Consider the following 18,821-nt stretch of genomic DNA (forward strand, 5'->3'; position numbering starts at 1 on the left):
AACCACAGCTTGTTTTTTCAGCAATAAAACAGCTGTTTTGTTAACATTACTTACCGTGGGACATTACCAAAAAGACTTTTATAGGAAGACGACAGCAGGCAATGCACATGCAAACAAATTTTCATATGCAATGCTGTGTTGTTGGAATAAACATCCAAGTTATGATTTTTGCTGAAAACTCATTTCATTCTATTTTTTTCTGATTTGAACAAAATCCTCTTTGACTTACAGTTGTTACAAATATGTTATTTGTCCGCACGCTTAATATATATGATATGACATTTCTGTACTAAACTATTCAGTGAAAGACTCATTGCGTTATTTATGCCTCTCAGTATATATCGGTTTTATTCTGTTCAAGCCGAATGAAGAGTTTACAGACTTTGGTCCCGTGTTGTTAGGCGTAACCACCTTAGATACACGAGTTCAACAGGTCTGTAGGATTCCAGGGGGGGGGGGGGGGAGGTGACTTAGCGCCCCCCCCCCCCCCCCCCCCCACACACACACACACACAAACACAGGATGTCTGTCAGGATGGTAATAAGTGAAAGTGACCTTTGGGCCATGAATCTTTCACTGGAGTTTGCAAATACGCATATAGTACTGGGTGTGAAATACAATTCCACAATCAGAAGGGTTGTCTGGGATTATTTTGTTGTTGTTGTTGCTTTGTTATTGTTGTTGTTTACGGGGGTGAGGGATGTTTTTGGGAAGGGTTGGGTGGGCCTTTTTCCTTTTCCTTTTTTTTTTTTTTTTGGGGGGGGGGGGAGTATACCCGATATATATATATATATATAGATAGATAGATAGATAGATAGATAGATAGATATAGATATAGATATATAGATATAGATATATATATATATAGATAGATATATAGATAGATAGATAGATAGATAGATAGATATAGAGATAGATAGATAGATAGATAGATAGATAGATAGATAGATAGATAGATAGATAGATAGAGATAGATAGATAGATAGATAGATAGATAGATAGATAGATAGATAGATAGATAGAGATAGATATAGATAGATAAATAGATAGATAGATTAGATAGATAGATAGATAGATAGATAGATAGATAGATAGATAGATAGATAGATAGATAGATAGATAGATAGATAGATAGATAGATAGATGATCGTGAAAACACACTCGTGAGTTATCGTGAGTTCTGTTGTTTGTATTTCGCATTACTGGATGTCATAATAAGACGAACGCGCGACATTGCAGCTTTAATTGTTTAGTATCCGTCTGGTATTCCGTACTTCCTATAGTCGCAGTTAACAGTGACCATATTGATCGCCTTCTGCAGAACAGCCTGAACGTAACTGCCCGCCGTTGGATACATTTCGATGTCATGACCTTTGGCCTTTAGTCCGGCGATTATATTCTGTGGGGAAAAAAACATATTGAAATGAACACATGTTTTGATATTGAAATTAACATTTGTTATCAACTGAAAGGAATAACCTTTTATGAATGATTGATTTTCATTATTGCATTTAACAAATGTTTGGATGTGATTGAAATGAAGAGGTGTTTCCAATCCTATGTGTCTATTGTCCAAATAACAAATAAAACATCTCTACAAATGAAGAGGTGTTTCCAATCTTAAGTGTCTATTGTCCAAATAACAAATAAAACATCTCTACAAATGAAGAGGTGTTTCCAATCTTATGTGTCTATTGTCCAAATAACAAATAAAACATCTCTACAAATGTTATTTGTGTTTCCAATCTTATTTTTAATTTGCTATAAAATATAACATACTCAGAACTACAAAGGTATCATAGTACAATGGAGACATGGAGTCATGGCCTTGTCATCACTTCATTTGGATTATGTGGGTGGGGTTGGGTGGGGTTGGGTGGGGGGTTTTGTGGGGGGTTTGGCTATTATTGTTATTATTATTATTATTATTAATACGATTTTTAAATACCGTACCATAAAGGTTTTGTCGATCAGATTTTACGAAGATCTAAAACATCATCAGTACTCAAATTTACAAATTCATCAAACTTTAACTCACACACACAAAAATCAACACAACATGGGATGACGCTTATTCTACTCAAACCTACAAACGCATGACAACATGGGTTGATGTTTACTCTACTCAAACCTACAAACTCATCACACCATGGGTTGACGCTTACTCTACTCAAACTTACTCATCACAACATGGGTTGACACTTACTCTACTCAAACCTACAAACGCATCACAACATGGGTTGTTTACTCTACTCAAACCTACGAACTCATCACAACATGGGTTGATGTTTACTCAAACCTACAAACTCATCACAACATGGGTTGACGCTTACTCTACTCAAACTTATACTCATCACAACATGGGTTGACTCTTACTCTACTCAAACCTACACTCATCACAACATGGGTTGACGCTCGTTGTACACGTGTCTATAACACATAGAAGAGACAGCAGATCGACGATTCCAATCAGAATGTGACTAGACCAATACCACAGCGAAAGTAAGTATTCAGTTACCTCCACGCCCACCCACCCACCCACCCACCCACCCTACCATGGGGCGGGACGTAGCTCAGTAATAGATCGCTTGCCTGAGGAGCGGTGGATCACAACATCTATTGTACCAACTTGACTAGAGATGTGATTTTATTCTTCTCTAATTCTCCAACCAGTTCCCCACGATTGGTTATGTACTGCCCTGTCTGTTGGGAGAGTGCTGCATTTTGGTATGGGTAACCTATCTGGCTACAGAGCGTTTCCGATCTATCTCTATCGACCAAGTGTTAATACAACCAAATCTTAGACACTAAAATAACCATGGTTTATTTTTAAATGTTCTAAGGCGTTGTTAAACAAGTATTCCTTAATTAATTATTTATTTATTTATTCATTCACTTATAATTAGTTTCGCTATTATGTCCAATTAAGGTTCAAGCACGCTGTCCTGGACACACATCTTTTGTTGTGTCGGCTATCTGTCCAGGACAGAGGGATAATGGTTAACTGTTAAATATTAGTAAGAGATAAGTCGGTGTCGTGGTTTTACACCTACTCACACTGATTAGTTAAAACTCCATCTGGGTGGAAGCCGGTACCGGTGTGCGAACCCTGTACCTTTCAGACTTACGTCCGATAACTTAACAAGTAAACCAACGATACTAATATTATATTTATGAGCTGGCCTGAACACTTTTTACTATGTATTTCCATATTTTTTCCCATTGGATTAGTTGTAATCCATGTACACACACACAAAAATTGTTTTGTTTAACGACACCACTAGAGCACAGTGATTAATTAATCATCAGCTATTGGATGCCAAATATTTGGTAATTCTGACTCGTAGTCATCAGAGAAAACCCGCTACATTTTCCTAATGCAGCAAGGGATCTTTTATATGCACTTTCCCACAGACATGAAAGCACATACCACGGCCTTTGACCAGTTGTGGTGCACTGGTTGGAACGAGAGAAAAAATTTACTTGAACGGATCCACTGAGGTGGTTAGATCATGCGACGTCCATGTACAAATGCGAAGTGATTCGTTTGTAATCATATATACAATGTAGCTGTCTGGCAGTAATGCTAATATGAATAAAAGTTGTAATCCAGATTCGGGCACTTTCGTTTAATTCCGGCAAAAATGAGCCTACCCCCCACCTCCTACAAAATAGGAGCCCCATACGTCTATGCTCATACACGTGATCCTTCATATAGACACTTACCGGTGGGAATCCCTCCTCCACCCGGAGAGCTTTAGGAAGGAGTTGGTGGTGAATTCTGGGATAGTCCACGGCCGCCTTGATCCCCTTATTGAACCACAAAGCGTTTATGGCAGTCTGCGGAGAAACACAACAGTATAATAACAACAGTATAATAACAACAGTGTATTAGCAACAGTTTAATAACAACAGTGTATTAGCAACAGTGTATTAATAACAGTGTATTAATAACATTGTATTAACAACAGTGTAATAACTACAGTATGTTAACAGTATAATAACAACAGTGTATTAGCAACAGTGTAATAACAAGTGTATTAGCAACAGTGTATTAATAACAGTGTATTAGCAACAGTATAATAACTACAGTATAATAACAAGTGTATTAGCAACAGTATAATAACAACAGTGTATTAGCAACAGTGTAATAGCAACAGTGTAATAGCTACAGTGTATTAGCTACAGTATAATAACAAACGTATAATAACAGTATAATGACACTATTAACAACATTATAATAACGACAGTATACTGAGAACAGTATAATAACAGAAGTATAATAACAAACGTATATTAACATTATAATACCACTTAACAAAAGTATAATAACAGTAAAATAACGACACTACGTTTTTTGATATGTAAATAATACGGCGACACTCCAGAATTGTATACATTCAAATTCATGATTCAATTATTTCCCTTGTAAATGATTAAGTTTTAATTTACAGTGTCGCGTCGTGATGTTTTGGTTTGATGATTACCAATGCATCTGATCGTATTTGGAAAAAAAAGAAATAATTTAAACAATTGTACATATTAAAAAATAAAACTACGGTAAAATATCTAAAAGTGATCGAGTACGAAGCTAAATAATAGTGACGCAATGTCCTGTCGTTGAGCGTAAAGCGGCGTTCTCATGATACGACACTCCGATTTCAACTCGCTAAGAAGCAAGACGTTGCTGTTTGTGCTCTCGAGCTACCCCACCTGGGGGGACTCTTAGCTAGTTACGGCGTGCTGCGTGAGTATCGAGTCGCGTACACTGGATCACGGGCGACTGTGACCTTAGTGTACTGCGATCTCGACACTCCGAAGAGGAAGAGAAGAAGACGTGGAAAGAGGAGACGTGCGCCAGGGGCGACACAGGGGGAACGAAACCTGGCGGCTCAACCGCCAGCGGCGGTTCCATCTGCGTCGTCGCCCCCTCCATCTACTCAGCGGAAGGAGACCAGCTCGCCACAGGCGGACAAGTCGACGGACGCGACCAGCGGGACACTGGACACTGCCATGTACCAGTCACCACCGCGACGGCCCACTTCTACTCCCAAGCCGACTCCGGTGAAGCGGTTAACTTTACCTACCGCTCCCGTTGAGTCGGCAGTGGATACAGTTGTTGCTGCGGCTGCTAAGAGGAGGACGTAGACTACGTCCAAGGGAATACAACAGACACGAAGAAGTTGAGAGGCCGGTACAGCAACCAGAAATGGAAGCTGGATGGGTCTCACTACGAGCTGCACACCCTACGGTTCAACGACGCGACGGGACTTGTCGTGACACACCGGCGCCAGCAGATATTCAGACAAGCGATTCTTCTACATTAGATGGACAGCCCAACTATCCACCGAATCGTCAAGACGATCTGCGGCGCCGGTTACAACATCGTCATCCAGGCCTTGCTCGGCAGGAAGCACCTGATCCCGTCACTGACTGCTGGACCGGTCCTCAACTCTCCGTAGGCGCCAACCTCTCTTAGGACAGGCACCTCCGGTTTTGGGCTTAGTTGGACTTAAAACATTTCGGCCGCAGTTCAAAATTTTATGTTTATTTTTTTTGTAAACAGTCCGACACAGTTTATTTTGGCAGCCCGTCTAAATTGCTCAAATCACCTTAAACCTTTTAGGTCGAGCACTCTGATTTTATTGTTTGGACTTAAATTTTTGTAGCTCATTTTCCTTTCGGTCTTTGACCAACTACTAAATTCGTATTCCAAATTCCGCCCACCTCAAACTTACTCCCCCGGCCCGGACCATATAGATCGGACTTTAAACTTTTAGACCTTCGTTCAAAATGTTATGTGGAAATTACTTCTTTTTAAAAAATATTATTAAATAGTCCGATCATCTATTCTTTCTCTTATTTTTTAATCTTTTTTTTTAATCCTACTAATTTCTATTACTAATTGCTATTTTCAAAAAACTGTCCATTTTCACCCCCCCCCCCCCCCCCCCCCCATCCCCCTTAAACTAATTTCTTTTTGACCGCCCAATCTAATCTAGCGACCAAGTAGATTTTGTTTTTTATTAATTATATTAATTAGAGATGCGTATCAAAATTTTAAAAGCCCACTAATTAATCTGTCCCGGAGCAAGTCACTGGCTATCCAGAGACAGGCCTCGGGACGGACATGCTCGAAACTCTAGTGGTATATGAGCATGTAAATATTATTCGCACTCGCACTCATAATACGATTAGTTGCATCGACTTGTCGCATGCGATTTGTCGGAGCGACTCGAATTGTGTGTGGGGAAGACGTTACGTCATAAGATTCCATGATGTCGTACACAGCTCATTAGTTTAAAAATATTTTGCGGGAAATGTAAGTGCCTACAAATGTTCACTGAAATAAAGAAAACATGAATGTAGACAATTTACTGATGGTATTATGTAACAAAACAATTATTGACCACATCTGGACAAAAATAGGTTTTATGGACCCATGAAATCCGGACATTTTGACATGTTTATAAGCAAATGAAACAACACGGAACGATAAAACTAAACGGTTGTACCTTAATGTGATTTGATTGGCTGAGAGCTTATGATATGTCGTGAGAGATAGGACATGTCCTAATCGGTACGATTCCGGCACGACTTTTTTCAAAATCAAAATCAAATTCTTTATTACTTTAAGTTTTTACAACTTATCAGCATTATACAAACATAAACATAAAAATAAATAAATAATGTACAGGATGATGGTGGAGAGTGATTTACCTTATTGAATACATAATATATACATACATGTACACACGCACGCACGCACACACACACACACACACACACACACACACACACACACACACACAGACATATATATATATATATATATATATATATATATATATATATATATATACTAATTCAACATATCAGTTTTACTAATTAATATATTAGTTGTCTATATGTCATTATTGAGCTACCAGGTGCAGGTTCTGTATTGTACAGTATTAAATAATTTATTCCAATAATTTATTTCTTATTTTCTTATTTTCCGAGGTTATTAAGTTCTTTGATATTACCAGTACTTAGAAGTTGAATAAGTTTAAAAACGCTTGGATGTCTTCGGTAATAATGTTTTATAAATTTGGTTTTTATATTATTGAATCTAGGATATTGGAGAATAAAGTGATACTCGTCTTCTATTTCATTTTTATCACAAAGTGTGCAAATTCTTTGAGATCTTTCAATGTTTTTTTATCTACCCAATTCTATATTTAACTTATGGGCACACATTCTAATTTTAGCTATTTCTTTTAAATGACAAATGTCTAATGTATTTTTAAGATAAGTCTATAAGCTAAATTCATTTACCAAATATTGATATAAATTGCCTTTTGGCGTTGCCATTATTCTGCTATAACATTGCTGCATGCGACAAATGGGTACAACTAATCGCGTAATGAGAACTCCAATTAAGTTAAGTGTTCGATTCATGGTTTGCTTTTTAGACGATCGCGTTGTCGGATATGTTTGCACAGCGGTATTATTAAATAATTATTAATTTAATAATTAAATAAAGATAATTTGTATTCATATTTATTTTAAAATGTCTATGGTCAAGTACATTTTATGTAAATTTCTAACGGAACAAATATATTATGGCGTTACGTGTTTTCGATAGGATAAGCGAAAGATGTTAAGGAAAACCGTTAGATATTGTCAAAAATTAGGAAAGGTATATATAATAAATACACCATTTCATTGTGTAGTTTCAATGGTGTATTTTCGAATACGTCATCTCGTGATGTGTGAAAACTCTATTTTCATTCTCGAATAGCAATCGAACTCTTTGTATAAACCGCTGACTAAGTTCAATAAAAGAAAAACGTCTGCTAAATACAATAACAATTATTTGCTTCATTTGGAACATCTTGTCTGATTTAAGGTTAGTGCCTCGACCAAATCTAATCAAAAACCAGACGAAGTGTTCCGAATGTAATCCGAAATATTCCGTATATAATACGAAATGAAACGGAATATAGCGACTGTATTTCCGAAACCAGCCGACGTATCTCGAACGTCACTTACCAATGACGAGCCGGTAATAATCCGCGTTCCCCCGGATGCTCCGACAATCAGTGCCACGTCGCCGTCGTCCTCAACGATGATGGACGGGGACATGGACGACAGGGGGCGCTTCCCGGGTTTGATGAAGTTGGACGCGGACGCGGGCACGCCCCAGTAGTTGGTGGTGTTGGGAGTGGAGAAATCGTCCATCTGGTTATTGTACACTATGCCGGTCTGAGCTCCGACAATTTTGGAACCAAAACTGTAAACAGAAGCGAAGAACATAAGTTCGGGCAAAACTCAGGCAAAATCGGCTAAACTGAGGCCTCTTCACCATTTCCATCATTCTACCCGCAAGTGGCGACATTTAGCTCAGTCGGTTGAGTGCTCGCTTGAGGTACTTGCGTCTCAGGATCGAACCACCTCGATGGATCCATTCAGCTAAAAACATTTCTTCTCGTTTCAACCAGTGCATCACAACCGGACAAAGGCCGAGGTATGTGCTGTCCTGTCTGTGGGTAAGTTCACATAAAAGATTCCTTGCTGCATTAGGGAAACTGTAGCGGGTTTCCTCTTATGACTACGTGTCCGAATTACCAAATGTTTGACATCCTATAGCCGATGATTAATTAATGTGCTCCAGTGGTGTCGTTAAACACACCAAAAAAAAATTCTACCAGCAACATTAGCTGTAAAATTGTATAACTTGTAATTAGTTTCATGTAAAAGTTAATGTTTGTTTTGTTTAACGACACCACTAGAGCACATTGATTTATTAATCACCGGCTACTGGATGTCAAATATTTGGCAATTTTTGACATATAGTCTTAGTTTCTTTTGTTTAACGACACCACTAGAGCACATTGATTTATTAATTATCGGCCATTGGATGTCAAACATTTGGTAATTTTTGACATATAGTCTTACAGTTTATTTTGTTTAACGACACCACTAGAGCACATTGCTTTATTAATCATCGGCTATTAGATGTCAAACATTTGGTAATTCTGACATATATACTTAGAGAGAAAACCTGCTATATTTTTCTATTAGTAGCAAGGGATCTTTTACATCCACATTCCACAGACAGGATAACGCCTTTGGTGTACCAGTCGTGATGCACTGGCTGGAACGAGAAAAATATAGCCCAATGTGCCCACTGACAGGAATCGATCCTACATTGACCGTGCATCAGGCGAGAGCTTTACCACTGGGCTACATACAGAAGGGGAGACAAACAAAGCAAACAAGCATTATATAACTGGGGAGGTTGTAAACAAAATCTAGGGAGGGAGTACACCGTGAATACGGCATCGACAGTACTCTACAGGGGGTAGGTTGGGGAATTCAGTGTGTTCGAACTCCCCCCCCCCCCCCCCCGTCTTCGCTAAGGCTAAAACATTTTTTTACAGTTCAACATTAGGATATTCCTATAGGTGTCCAGCCCACAATGTAGACAAAAGGGTCACATAGCCCCCCCCCCCCCCCCTTCCCACACACACCCTCTCCTGTTCAGACCAAGCTACGCCCCTGCTCTAAAGTAAAGTAACATACAATATATAATGGCAGTCCTATCAGAAACACCCAGCTCACTTTCGGTCTCACTACACAGATGTCATCTGCCATTAAAACCCATGTTAAATTGCCCAACTTCAAATGAAGATAGCCAATAGAACGGTTCTCATTAGCACTAACAACATACACCATTGCGAACATACATTATATAAGCATTTATTTTCACTCCAAAATTGAGAACATTTCCGTCTCAGGTTTTTTGCTATATGAGCGTATCTGGCTGTAGTATCGGTCCGAACAGTTGGTTCATTAATCGATTCACTCCGGCTGTCTCTTGCGCTATACACCCATGTCCCAAAAGGTCAATGCACAATATTACAAAATAACATGGCAAAATACAGCCAGGATTACCATTGAACATACATATTGTTTTAATTCTTCACCATTTCCTAGAAGTGAATATGTGAACCATAACAATTAGGAACTATAGTGGACCGTGATCAATGAACTCTCACCCGGAAGTGATCTGTGTAGTGAGACCTTAATATTGTTTACAAAAAGGTTGACGCAGAAAATTACGTAATAACGGAACATGGATCACTGTGAAGATGAGATATTTAAAGAAACTTATGAATAAATAATTTCTAGTATTCAACGGTAATTTGTTCCGTAATTTTAACCCCTGAAGGGAAGAAGGAATCAGAAAATAAATTGTGTTCGACTTCTATATCCGTATAAGTGATCGGCATCACGCAAAGGGTATCGAGGATGTTCTGTAACTGTTTTAGGCAATTGTTCAGACAAATACGCTGGAGTGTTACCTTTACAGAGTCGGTACATCATACATAATTTGTGGCATTTTCTTCTCTCTGATAAATGCCAGTTTCGTTATATACTCTTTAAAAAAGTCAGGAAACTCTAATAAGAATTTACAATTGCCAAAATTGTAAGGTATATTAGCTGTGGGGAATGGTTATATGATAACAGTGAATTAATTGGGCAAATATTACAACCGGTAGTTCAGTATTAAAGTAGGTTTTATGACCACCAAAGATCTTGAAGGACGATTGGGGTCAGAAGTGAAATTTGAAAGTTGACGTTTTTTATCAGTAAATCGCAATTCAAACAATAAAAATGACTAAAAACAAAACAATAACAACTGTATGATCAACAGGATGAAACAGGTTGACAGAAATAATGTTCCACAGTGATTAATCGACCTTCCTGGAAATTGTCAAAATCGAGAATGACACCCCACGCACGTGTACGAAGCAACTGCGTGATGCACGTGCAAACTATGGAATGTGTTTCAGTGTGTTGATAAACAGACCTCAACGTTCTTTACTAGGATATCTGTGGTCAAAACGTATGTTCGGTCTAATAGTTGATATTAACATTAATATTTCAGGTTCCCCTACTTTTTTGGAAGAGTATATAATGACTGATGAGACGTTCCACGAACAGCACCACAGATTGTGAGAAGAACATCTATGTGAATATTTTCAAGCTGCTGGGACAGATGCAATGTACAATTATCCCAAATTATATCAGCGCAGTCAAAGAGAGGAAGGATAAAAGTGCTGAATATTTCTTCCAACTTCGGAAACTAGACTCGCCAGCTATAAAGCGGCCATATCTAGGTTGCAAAATGACCCAAAATATTACTTTTCTCAGCTCATGTAATGATCATATCTTGAATTAAATGCCTATAAAAAGAAATTTGAAGCCGAATAATTTAATTTAAAGGGACATTCCTGAGTGTGCTGCATTGTAAGATGTTTCTGACTAATAAAATATTTTTATGGTTAAACTTACATATTAAATATATGTTCTTGTTTAGAATATCAGTGTCTGTATATTCAGTGTGTTTCTGTTCATGTTAATATTTGTAAGAAGCCCAAACTGGATTTTGTCTTCAAATAATTTCGTACGTACGAAAATGTTTTTTTAGGAAATAAAATTAAATTTAACCTAATACAAATATTAGAATGATCAGAAACATCTGTAATATACAGCCACTAATATTATATGCAGAAAAATATATTTGTAAGTAAGTACAGTCAACAAAAAGTCTCTGTTAGTCGATAACATCTTAAAAACTGCGACAAACTCAGGAATGTCCTTTAATATTATTTATAAACTTTTATATTAACCGACGGGTTAACACATAATTACGCCAGTTTGACCAAAAAGAAATCACTGTTGTTTTGATGGATAAATTTTCTGTATAGTTTGTATTTTTAGAAAGGAATTATTAAAGAAACCACTGTTTACGCCGAATGGTAGACATAACAATGTTGATATGTTTTAGTTAATTGTAAAGTAAAGGTTGTATGCCACATATAATTTTTAAACAATTAACTTGTAATTATTTACCTAACTAAATGCAGACTGAAAAAAAAAACCCCAGAAACAAAAACTGACAACAGACAAACAAAAATATGGCACTTTTAAATTTGAGAATGTGCTATATCACAGTGCCATATTTTATACTAGTAAATTCAATTATTTCGTTGTAATTGTTGCAGTCAAATGAAAAGAGAAAAGGAGGGAGAAAACCCCGAAAGGTGGTCGACCATCTTGGAAAGCATAATGATTTACACTCACTGAAGATTGACTGTGGTTGTCGTGGCAACCGCATCTCCGTTTGGCGCCAACAGGGAAATGTGACCCGTCCCGGCATCCTCCACGATACTGAAGGCTGGCCCATAGTCCATGGTCTTCTGCGTTTTATCGTCGTTTATCTGGGATCTGACGTAATTTCCGTACTCTTTTGACGTCAGATTCTTTATGAGCTAGAACATAGAGAATGATTGTGATGTCAGATTCTTTATGAGCTAGATTATTAGAGAATTATTGTGACGTCAGATTCTTTATGAGCTAGATTATTAGAGAATTATTGTGACGTCAGATTCTTTATGAGCTAGATTATTAGAGAATTATTATGACATCAGATTCTTTATGAGCTAGATTATTAGAGAATTATTGTGACGTCAGATTCTTTATGAGATAGAATATTTGGGAATGATTGTGATGTCAGATTCCTTACGAGCTACGACATAGATAATGCTTGTGACGTCAAATTCTTTATGAGCTACAACATAGAGAATGATTGTGACGTTAGATTCTTTATGAGATACAACATTAGAGAATTATTGTGACGTCAGATTCTTTATGAGCTAGATCACTTGAGAATGTAGGACTTTTTCTGATCAGTAGCAAGGGACTTTTATATGCAGCATCCCACATACATGACAGTACATACCACAGCCTTTGTTACACGAATTGAGGATATACCCTGTAAAAGAGTACTGAAACTGTTCGAAAAGGAAGGAAAAGAGTCTCACGTCATTAATTCTGTTCTTAAAGTCCTGGTCCTCCACATCGGCGTCACCCATTGATGACCTCTTGGCGAACGCGAACTTGAAGGCTTCCACTATTCTGTGGTACGTCAAAACCGTCTTTTCCGTCGTCAATAAGTCATACGGAGTGAAGTTATAACCTGCAAGAAATAAACCCAATAATCATAACATGTAATACCCCCCCCCCCCCACCGCTCGCTCTCTCTCTCTCTCTCTCTCTCTCTCTCTCTCTCTCTCTCTCTCTCGCTCTCTCTCTCTCTCTCTCTCTCTCTCTCTCTTTCTCTTTATATCTGTCTTTCTCGATGTCTCTCTTGCTCTCTCTCTCTCTCTCTCTACATTTTTTTTTTTCTTATCTTTCCCTTTCATCTCTCTCTCTCTCTCTCTCTCTCTCTACATTTTTTCTTTTTCTTATCTTTCCCTTTCATCTCTCTCTCTCTCTCTCTCTCTCTCTCTCTCTCTCTCTCCTCAAGAGGGCTCTCTCTCTCTCCTCTCTTTCTCCTTTGAGGTCTCTCTCTCTCTCTCTCTCTCTCTCTCTCTCCCTCCCTCTCTCTCTCTCTCTCTCTCTCTCTCTCTCTCTCTCTCTCTCTCTCTCTCTCTCTCTCTCTCTCTCTCTCTCTCTCTCTCTCTCGTATATGTCTCTCACTCATCACTCATCCTCGGGTTGCAACGTCAATAAAGGGCGCCTAGTGTATTCCAAGACCTAAGTACATTAACAAGCATTAGGCTGATATCGAAGATTTTCATGGTACTCTGAAGTTCGGAGGAGAGGGTGCGCACCCCCAACACCCTCCACTTGGATTCGAGCCTGCGTTATATGTTTATTTTTTGTAGAATCATCTTACCACTTAAAATGTTGAGAATGAACTGAAGAACGAGACCACCGGACGGCGGGGGAGGGGAGATAATCCTCATATTGTTGTTCAAATTCGATATAACGGGTTTTTTAACGATGGCGTAGTATGATCGTAAATCAGCCTCTGTCATTATGCCACCTGAAAAAAACAATGTTATAGATAAAGATTCGATACAGCGGGGGTTTTAACGATGGCACAGTATGATCATAAATCAGCCTCTGATCCGAATAATGTAGAAGACATATTTGGAACAAATATATGGCTTAACAGTAAAATATTAATAGATCATAAACCATTTTTGTATAAAACCTATATTGGTAAAAGCATTATTTTTATAAAGATTTATTAGACGAAAATGGAATGTTTTTAATATATGACCAGTTTGTTGAAAAATACCATATAACTACACATTTTATCAACTATGCATCATTAATAAATGCTGTCATATCTTTTATATATCAATTAGATCAGTTAAAAGACGATCATTTTAACACAGTGAAAAATCCTATATACCCTTTAAAACTGCAACTATTATTAAAAAGTAAACAAGGGTGCAGAGATATGTATGACATTTTAAACTTTCAGGATGTAAAGCCAAAAGGACAGATAAAATATAGTAATGAAGGCTTTTTATTTGAACAAACTGATTGGGAAAAATATTATGTTTTACCATTTCGATGTATGAAAGTTTCTAGCCTTGGTTTCAGTATAGATTACTGCAAAACATATTAGCTACTAATACTTTTCTATACAAGATTAACTACACTGATTCTGATATATGTAACTTCTGTAAAAAAATTCCTGAAACAATACAACATTTATTTTTCGATTGCGATAAGGTACACACTTTATGGGAAGCAGTAACAGATTGGATATTTACTCGAACAGGAACTAGAATTCATTTTAATAAAATTATTATAATGTTTGGTTTGATAAATAATAATAAAAGCGATTTTATAAACTGGTTAATAATTAATATAAAATATTATATATACAGTATGAAAATACAAAAGAAATGTTTAAGTATTAACGCTGTGCATGGCATAATGCAACATAAATTTGAAATTGAAAGGTATATTCTTTTAAAAACTTGTAAATACGATGTATTTAATAATGAATGGGCAACGTGGCAAACACTATTTTATTGAGACTTAAAGATAATCTAGACATGGAAACAGCTTGTTTGAAAACAAAATTCAGACTACATTTTAGAACAAATATAATATTTTTAATTTAATCTCTTCCGTATATACTTCTGGTAGATGTGGGTACATCTGTGAATATATGTACATGTATAATATATATGTGTATGCATTTATGTATGTGGGTATCTCTATGAATATACTGTCATATATGCGCAATTATGCACGAAGTAACTCTGTTGCTTCTTTCGTTTCTTATTTCTTTTGTTTTACTTCTTTTTTTTTTTTTTTCTTTTTTTTCTTCTCTATCTTTCTTTTCAATTTAGGTCAGTGCCCTAGAGGAGTTTAAAGAATATTTCTTCATACTAGATATGTCTATGTAATTACCTGTATATGTTACTACTAATATATATATGCTATGTATTGTAGTAGTGATTTAGGGCCCCAATCCTAACACTACGTATTCTTCTGGGACAATAATAAAAAAAATAAAAATAAAAAAAAAACAATAAAAAAAAATAAAAAAATCAGCCTCTGTTATTATGCCACCTGAAAAACAATGGTATAGATACATTGTGTATAGAATCGATACAGCAGGGATTTTAACGATGGCGTAGTATGGTCGTAAATTAGCCTCTGTTATTATACCACCTAAGAAACAAAGTTATAGTTGAAGGTTTGTTGTTGTTGTTGTTGTTGTTGTTTAACGTCGCCACTAGACCACATTGATTTATTAATCTTATAGTTAAAGATGCTTCGTACTCAAAATGTAATGTAACCAAACCAATATAAAATGTTCAAAGTGTATGATGGAACCTGTAACATACAGGACTCTGCCATTAGCATATTTATTCCGAATGGTATCTCTTTGTTCTTTGACAATCCATACCTGCGTCTGTGAGTTCTTTGACAACCCATACCTGCGTCTGCGAGTTCCTTGACAATCCATACCTGCGTCTGTTAGTTCCTTGACAATGGTTGCGGTAAGACTGCCGTTGTAAAACGCCTGGTAGCCCTCGCTGGCGATGATACGAAGAGTCCGGGCATACTCAGGTCTCCGAATCTTCTCACCACGTTTATAATACTTCTTAGTCTCTGGATTCGTCAGCAGATTTCTGAAAATCACCAACTTTTGTAGTTGTAAATAACTAATAATAACAATAACAATAGTAATAATAATAACAATAATATAATTCATGTAGTAGTAGGAATTGTGGAATCATATTGTTCAATTTCTCGAGGGTTCCCTCACCCCCCATCCACCCCCCACCCCACCCCCCCCCCCCCACCCCACCCCCACCCCCACCCCCACTCCGTATTTACCTTCCTGGTGTGCTGAATTCTTATTTATTAACACCCGTGTTACTTCTTTTAAAGCTTTTGCACACCTTAAAATTTTACCACCCAGAACAGCGCGGCTATTTTATACCTTAAGTTGGGGTTTCTTCCCAGGTAGCCCTCATCACGTATTTTTATCAAAGCGTCCTCCGTCGGTGGCGGGAAGGGGAATCCATCCTCGCAAATCTTGATGGCCGGCTGAAAGAGTTCAGACCAAGGCAGTTTCCCGCCAATCTTGTACGCTTCCCAGTACCCCATTATCTCCCCTGGTATACCACTGGCCAGACCGCCTGAAAAAATAAAGGTTGTACTATGCCAAATAAAATCTCATAGTCGACCAAGTTAACATTTGTAAAAAAAGAAAGAAAGAAGTGTGTTTTCCAACAGAGCACATTGATTTATTAATCATCGGCTATAGGATGTCAAACATTTGGTAATTTTGACATGTAGTCTTAGAGAGTAAACCCGCTACTTTTTTCCATTAGTAGCAAGGGATCTTTGATATGCACCACCCCACAGACAGGATAGCACATACCACGGCCTTTGATTGGTCGGGGATCGATCCCATGCCGACCGCCCATCAAGCGAGCGCTTTACCACTGGGCTACGTCCCGTCCGCAAATAAAGGTTGTACTATACCAAATAAAATCCCATAGTCGACTATGTTAACGTGTGTAGTTTAAAACACTATCTGCAATATATCAACCAAACTATGGCCCATAAATATCAGTTTTACAACCCCCCCCCACCCCCACCCCCACCCATACACCCCCCACCCACCCACCACACACCCCTACTCAAAGTATTAACTGAAGAAAGTGGAACATTCATGGCTCATTTTTGATATAACCGGATGTTTTTACAACACCCCTAATTTCGCACTAAAAAGGTACGGCGGAAGCAAGTAGACATTGACGGGGGGGGGGGGGGGGGGGGTGAGGCTGACAGACCAAGGGCGCAAAGCAAAGTTTCTAGCGGGTTCATAAAATTTTAAAAACTAGATATCTCGAAATGCAATGTCCTGCATTCTACAAATAAAATTCACCTCTGCCTTTACTACCAATAATATCACTATTATTTTTTATTCAGAATTATTGGGGGGCTAGAGACTCCCACCCCCACCCTGCACCGCCGTGCCTGAAAAATGGTAGTGTTTTTTTTGCAGGTACCCCATACATGTTTCAAGCACAAGGCTACTTGACACAGTGGTACTAGATGAAATACAACGCTACTTGACACAGTGGTACTAGATGAAATAAACTTGCACACATTTTTTTTTGCCCAGATTTTTTTTACAACAAACACCGTCGTGCTTTACGTCAGTGGCAGGACTTTTGGTATTAACTGCTCTATCGAACTTTGACCCAGCCGAATGTCATTTGGTTTGAAGGTAAATATCCTAGTTTTTAAACACTATGGCATATTGGTTTTTTTACCATAAGAGCCGTTTTTGATAACTGAAATCATACCGTACTTAGATTTTATTGTTTAGATTATCTATTTCCATACATTCGAAATATTTTTCGTCCTCCTAGTGTTTTTAATACCACAAAATGCATTTCTCATATTTTTAAAAACGCACGTGCGTCTGAGAAGTAACAGTTATGGAGTCGAGTTTTAGTCTATTTTTAGAGGGTATTTTACTGTTTCAAAGTGACATATTCATGTTTTACTCAATTGTAACTTTATCCAAAGGTGTTACAGGTTTGTAGATTAACCAAACCTAGTGTACATTTTCGTGGGCTGAAACTAGGGTCTGTCCCTTTAATACTACCTATAGTTAAAGTAACAGTGCAAAACCCGACAGGCGGCGCTATGGACATCCGGTGTTAGTATGTCAAATATGTTTTGGTCGATTTAAGTCTCATTGCTTGTGTGGATAGTACCTCTTGTTTTGATCATCTTAAATGTGGATATACGCTCGTAAATTGTAATATATTGTTGGGACATCGTAGTTTCTGAGCAGTGTAATATATTTATTGTAGTTGGTAGCATAAAAGACATAAAAAGTATTAAAGGGACATTCCCGAGTGTGCTGCATTGTAAGATATTTCCGACTAATAAAATATTTCTACGATTAAACTTACATATTAAATATATTTTCTTGTTTAGAAAATCAGTGTCTGCATATTCAATGTGTTTCTGGTCGTCTTAATATTTGTAAGAAGCCCAAACTGGATTTTGTCTTCAAACAATTTCGTACGTACGAAAAAACAATATTTTAGGAAATAAAATGAAATTTAACCTAGTACAAATATTAGAACGATCAGAAACACGTTTAATATACAGCCACTAATATTTTATGCAGAAAAATATATTTGATATGTAATTACAATCGTAAAACGTTTCTGTTAGTCGATAACATCTTAAAACGTGCAGCAAACTCAGGAATGTCCCTTTAATAAAAAATTGAAAGTACATTTTAATGGCAATACAGAGTTTGCTCACGGTTCAGATAAATATTAATATTATTATATTTTCATGTGAAATTTTATCTTCTTATATATCCAATAATTGTTTTAGTAAAAACAATCGTTAAAACAAAATACGGTGTGGCTTAGTGCATTTTGTCACCCGACTCCGATCCCCCAAATAGG

The 18,821-nt window shown here is 37.3% G+C and overlaps 1 protein-coding gene and 1 long non-coding RNA gene across 2 annotated transcripts in view; one reads left to right on the forward strand and one right to left on the reverse strand.

The window, feature by feature from the left end:
- Positions 1 to 1,021: 1,021 nt before the first annotated feature.
- The window catches only part of LOC121385496 (glutathione hydrolase 1 proenzyme-like), a 26,175-nt gene continuing 8,375 nt past the window's right edge, over positions 1,022 to 18,821 (reverse strand). The window contains exons 2-9 of the mRNA XM_041516196.1: positions 16,316 to 16,514; positions 15,838 to 16,001; positions 13,733 to 13,882; positions 12,876 to 13,030; positions 12,136 to 12,323; positions 8,035 to 8,275; positions 3,727 to 3,840; positions 1,022 to 1,399 (exon numbers count right to left, since the gene is read on the reverse strand). Of these exons, the coding sequence (XP_041372130.1) occupies positions 1,250 to 1,399; positions 3,727 to 3,840; positions 8,035 to 8,275; positions 12,136 to 12,323; positions 12,876 to 13,030; positions 13,733 to 13,882; positions 15,838 to 16,001; positions 16,316 to 16,514 (1,361 nt within the window). The 3' untranslated portion in view covers positions 1,022 to 1,249. The remainder of the gene's footprint in view (positions 1,400 to 3,726; positions 3,841 to 8,034; positions 8,276 to 12,135; positions 12,324 to 12,875; positions 13,031 to 13,732; positions 13,883 to 15,837; positions 16,002 to 16,315; positions 16,515 to 18,821) is intronic.
- On the forward strand, positions 8,473 to 11,247 carry LOC121385370. Its single transcript, XR_005959531.1, has 2 exons — positions 8,473 to 8,531; positions 10,937 to 11,247. It is a non-coding gene; the product is annotated as an uncharacterized LOC121385370 (long non-coding RNA).

Source organism: Gigantopelta aegis, chromosome 11, assembly GCF_016097555.1.
Source record: "Gigantopelta aegis isolate Gae_Host chromosome 11, Gae_host_genome, whole genome shotgun sequence".
NCBI classification, from domain to species: domain Eukaryota; kingdom Metazoa; phylum Mollusca; class Gastropoda; order Neomphalida; family Peltospiridae; genus Gigantopelta; species Gigantopelta aegis.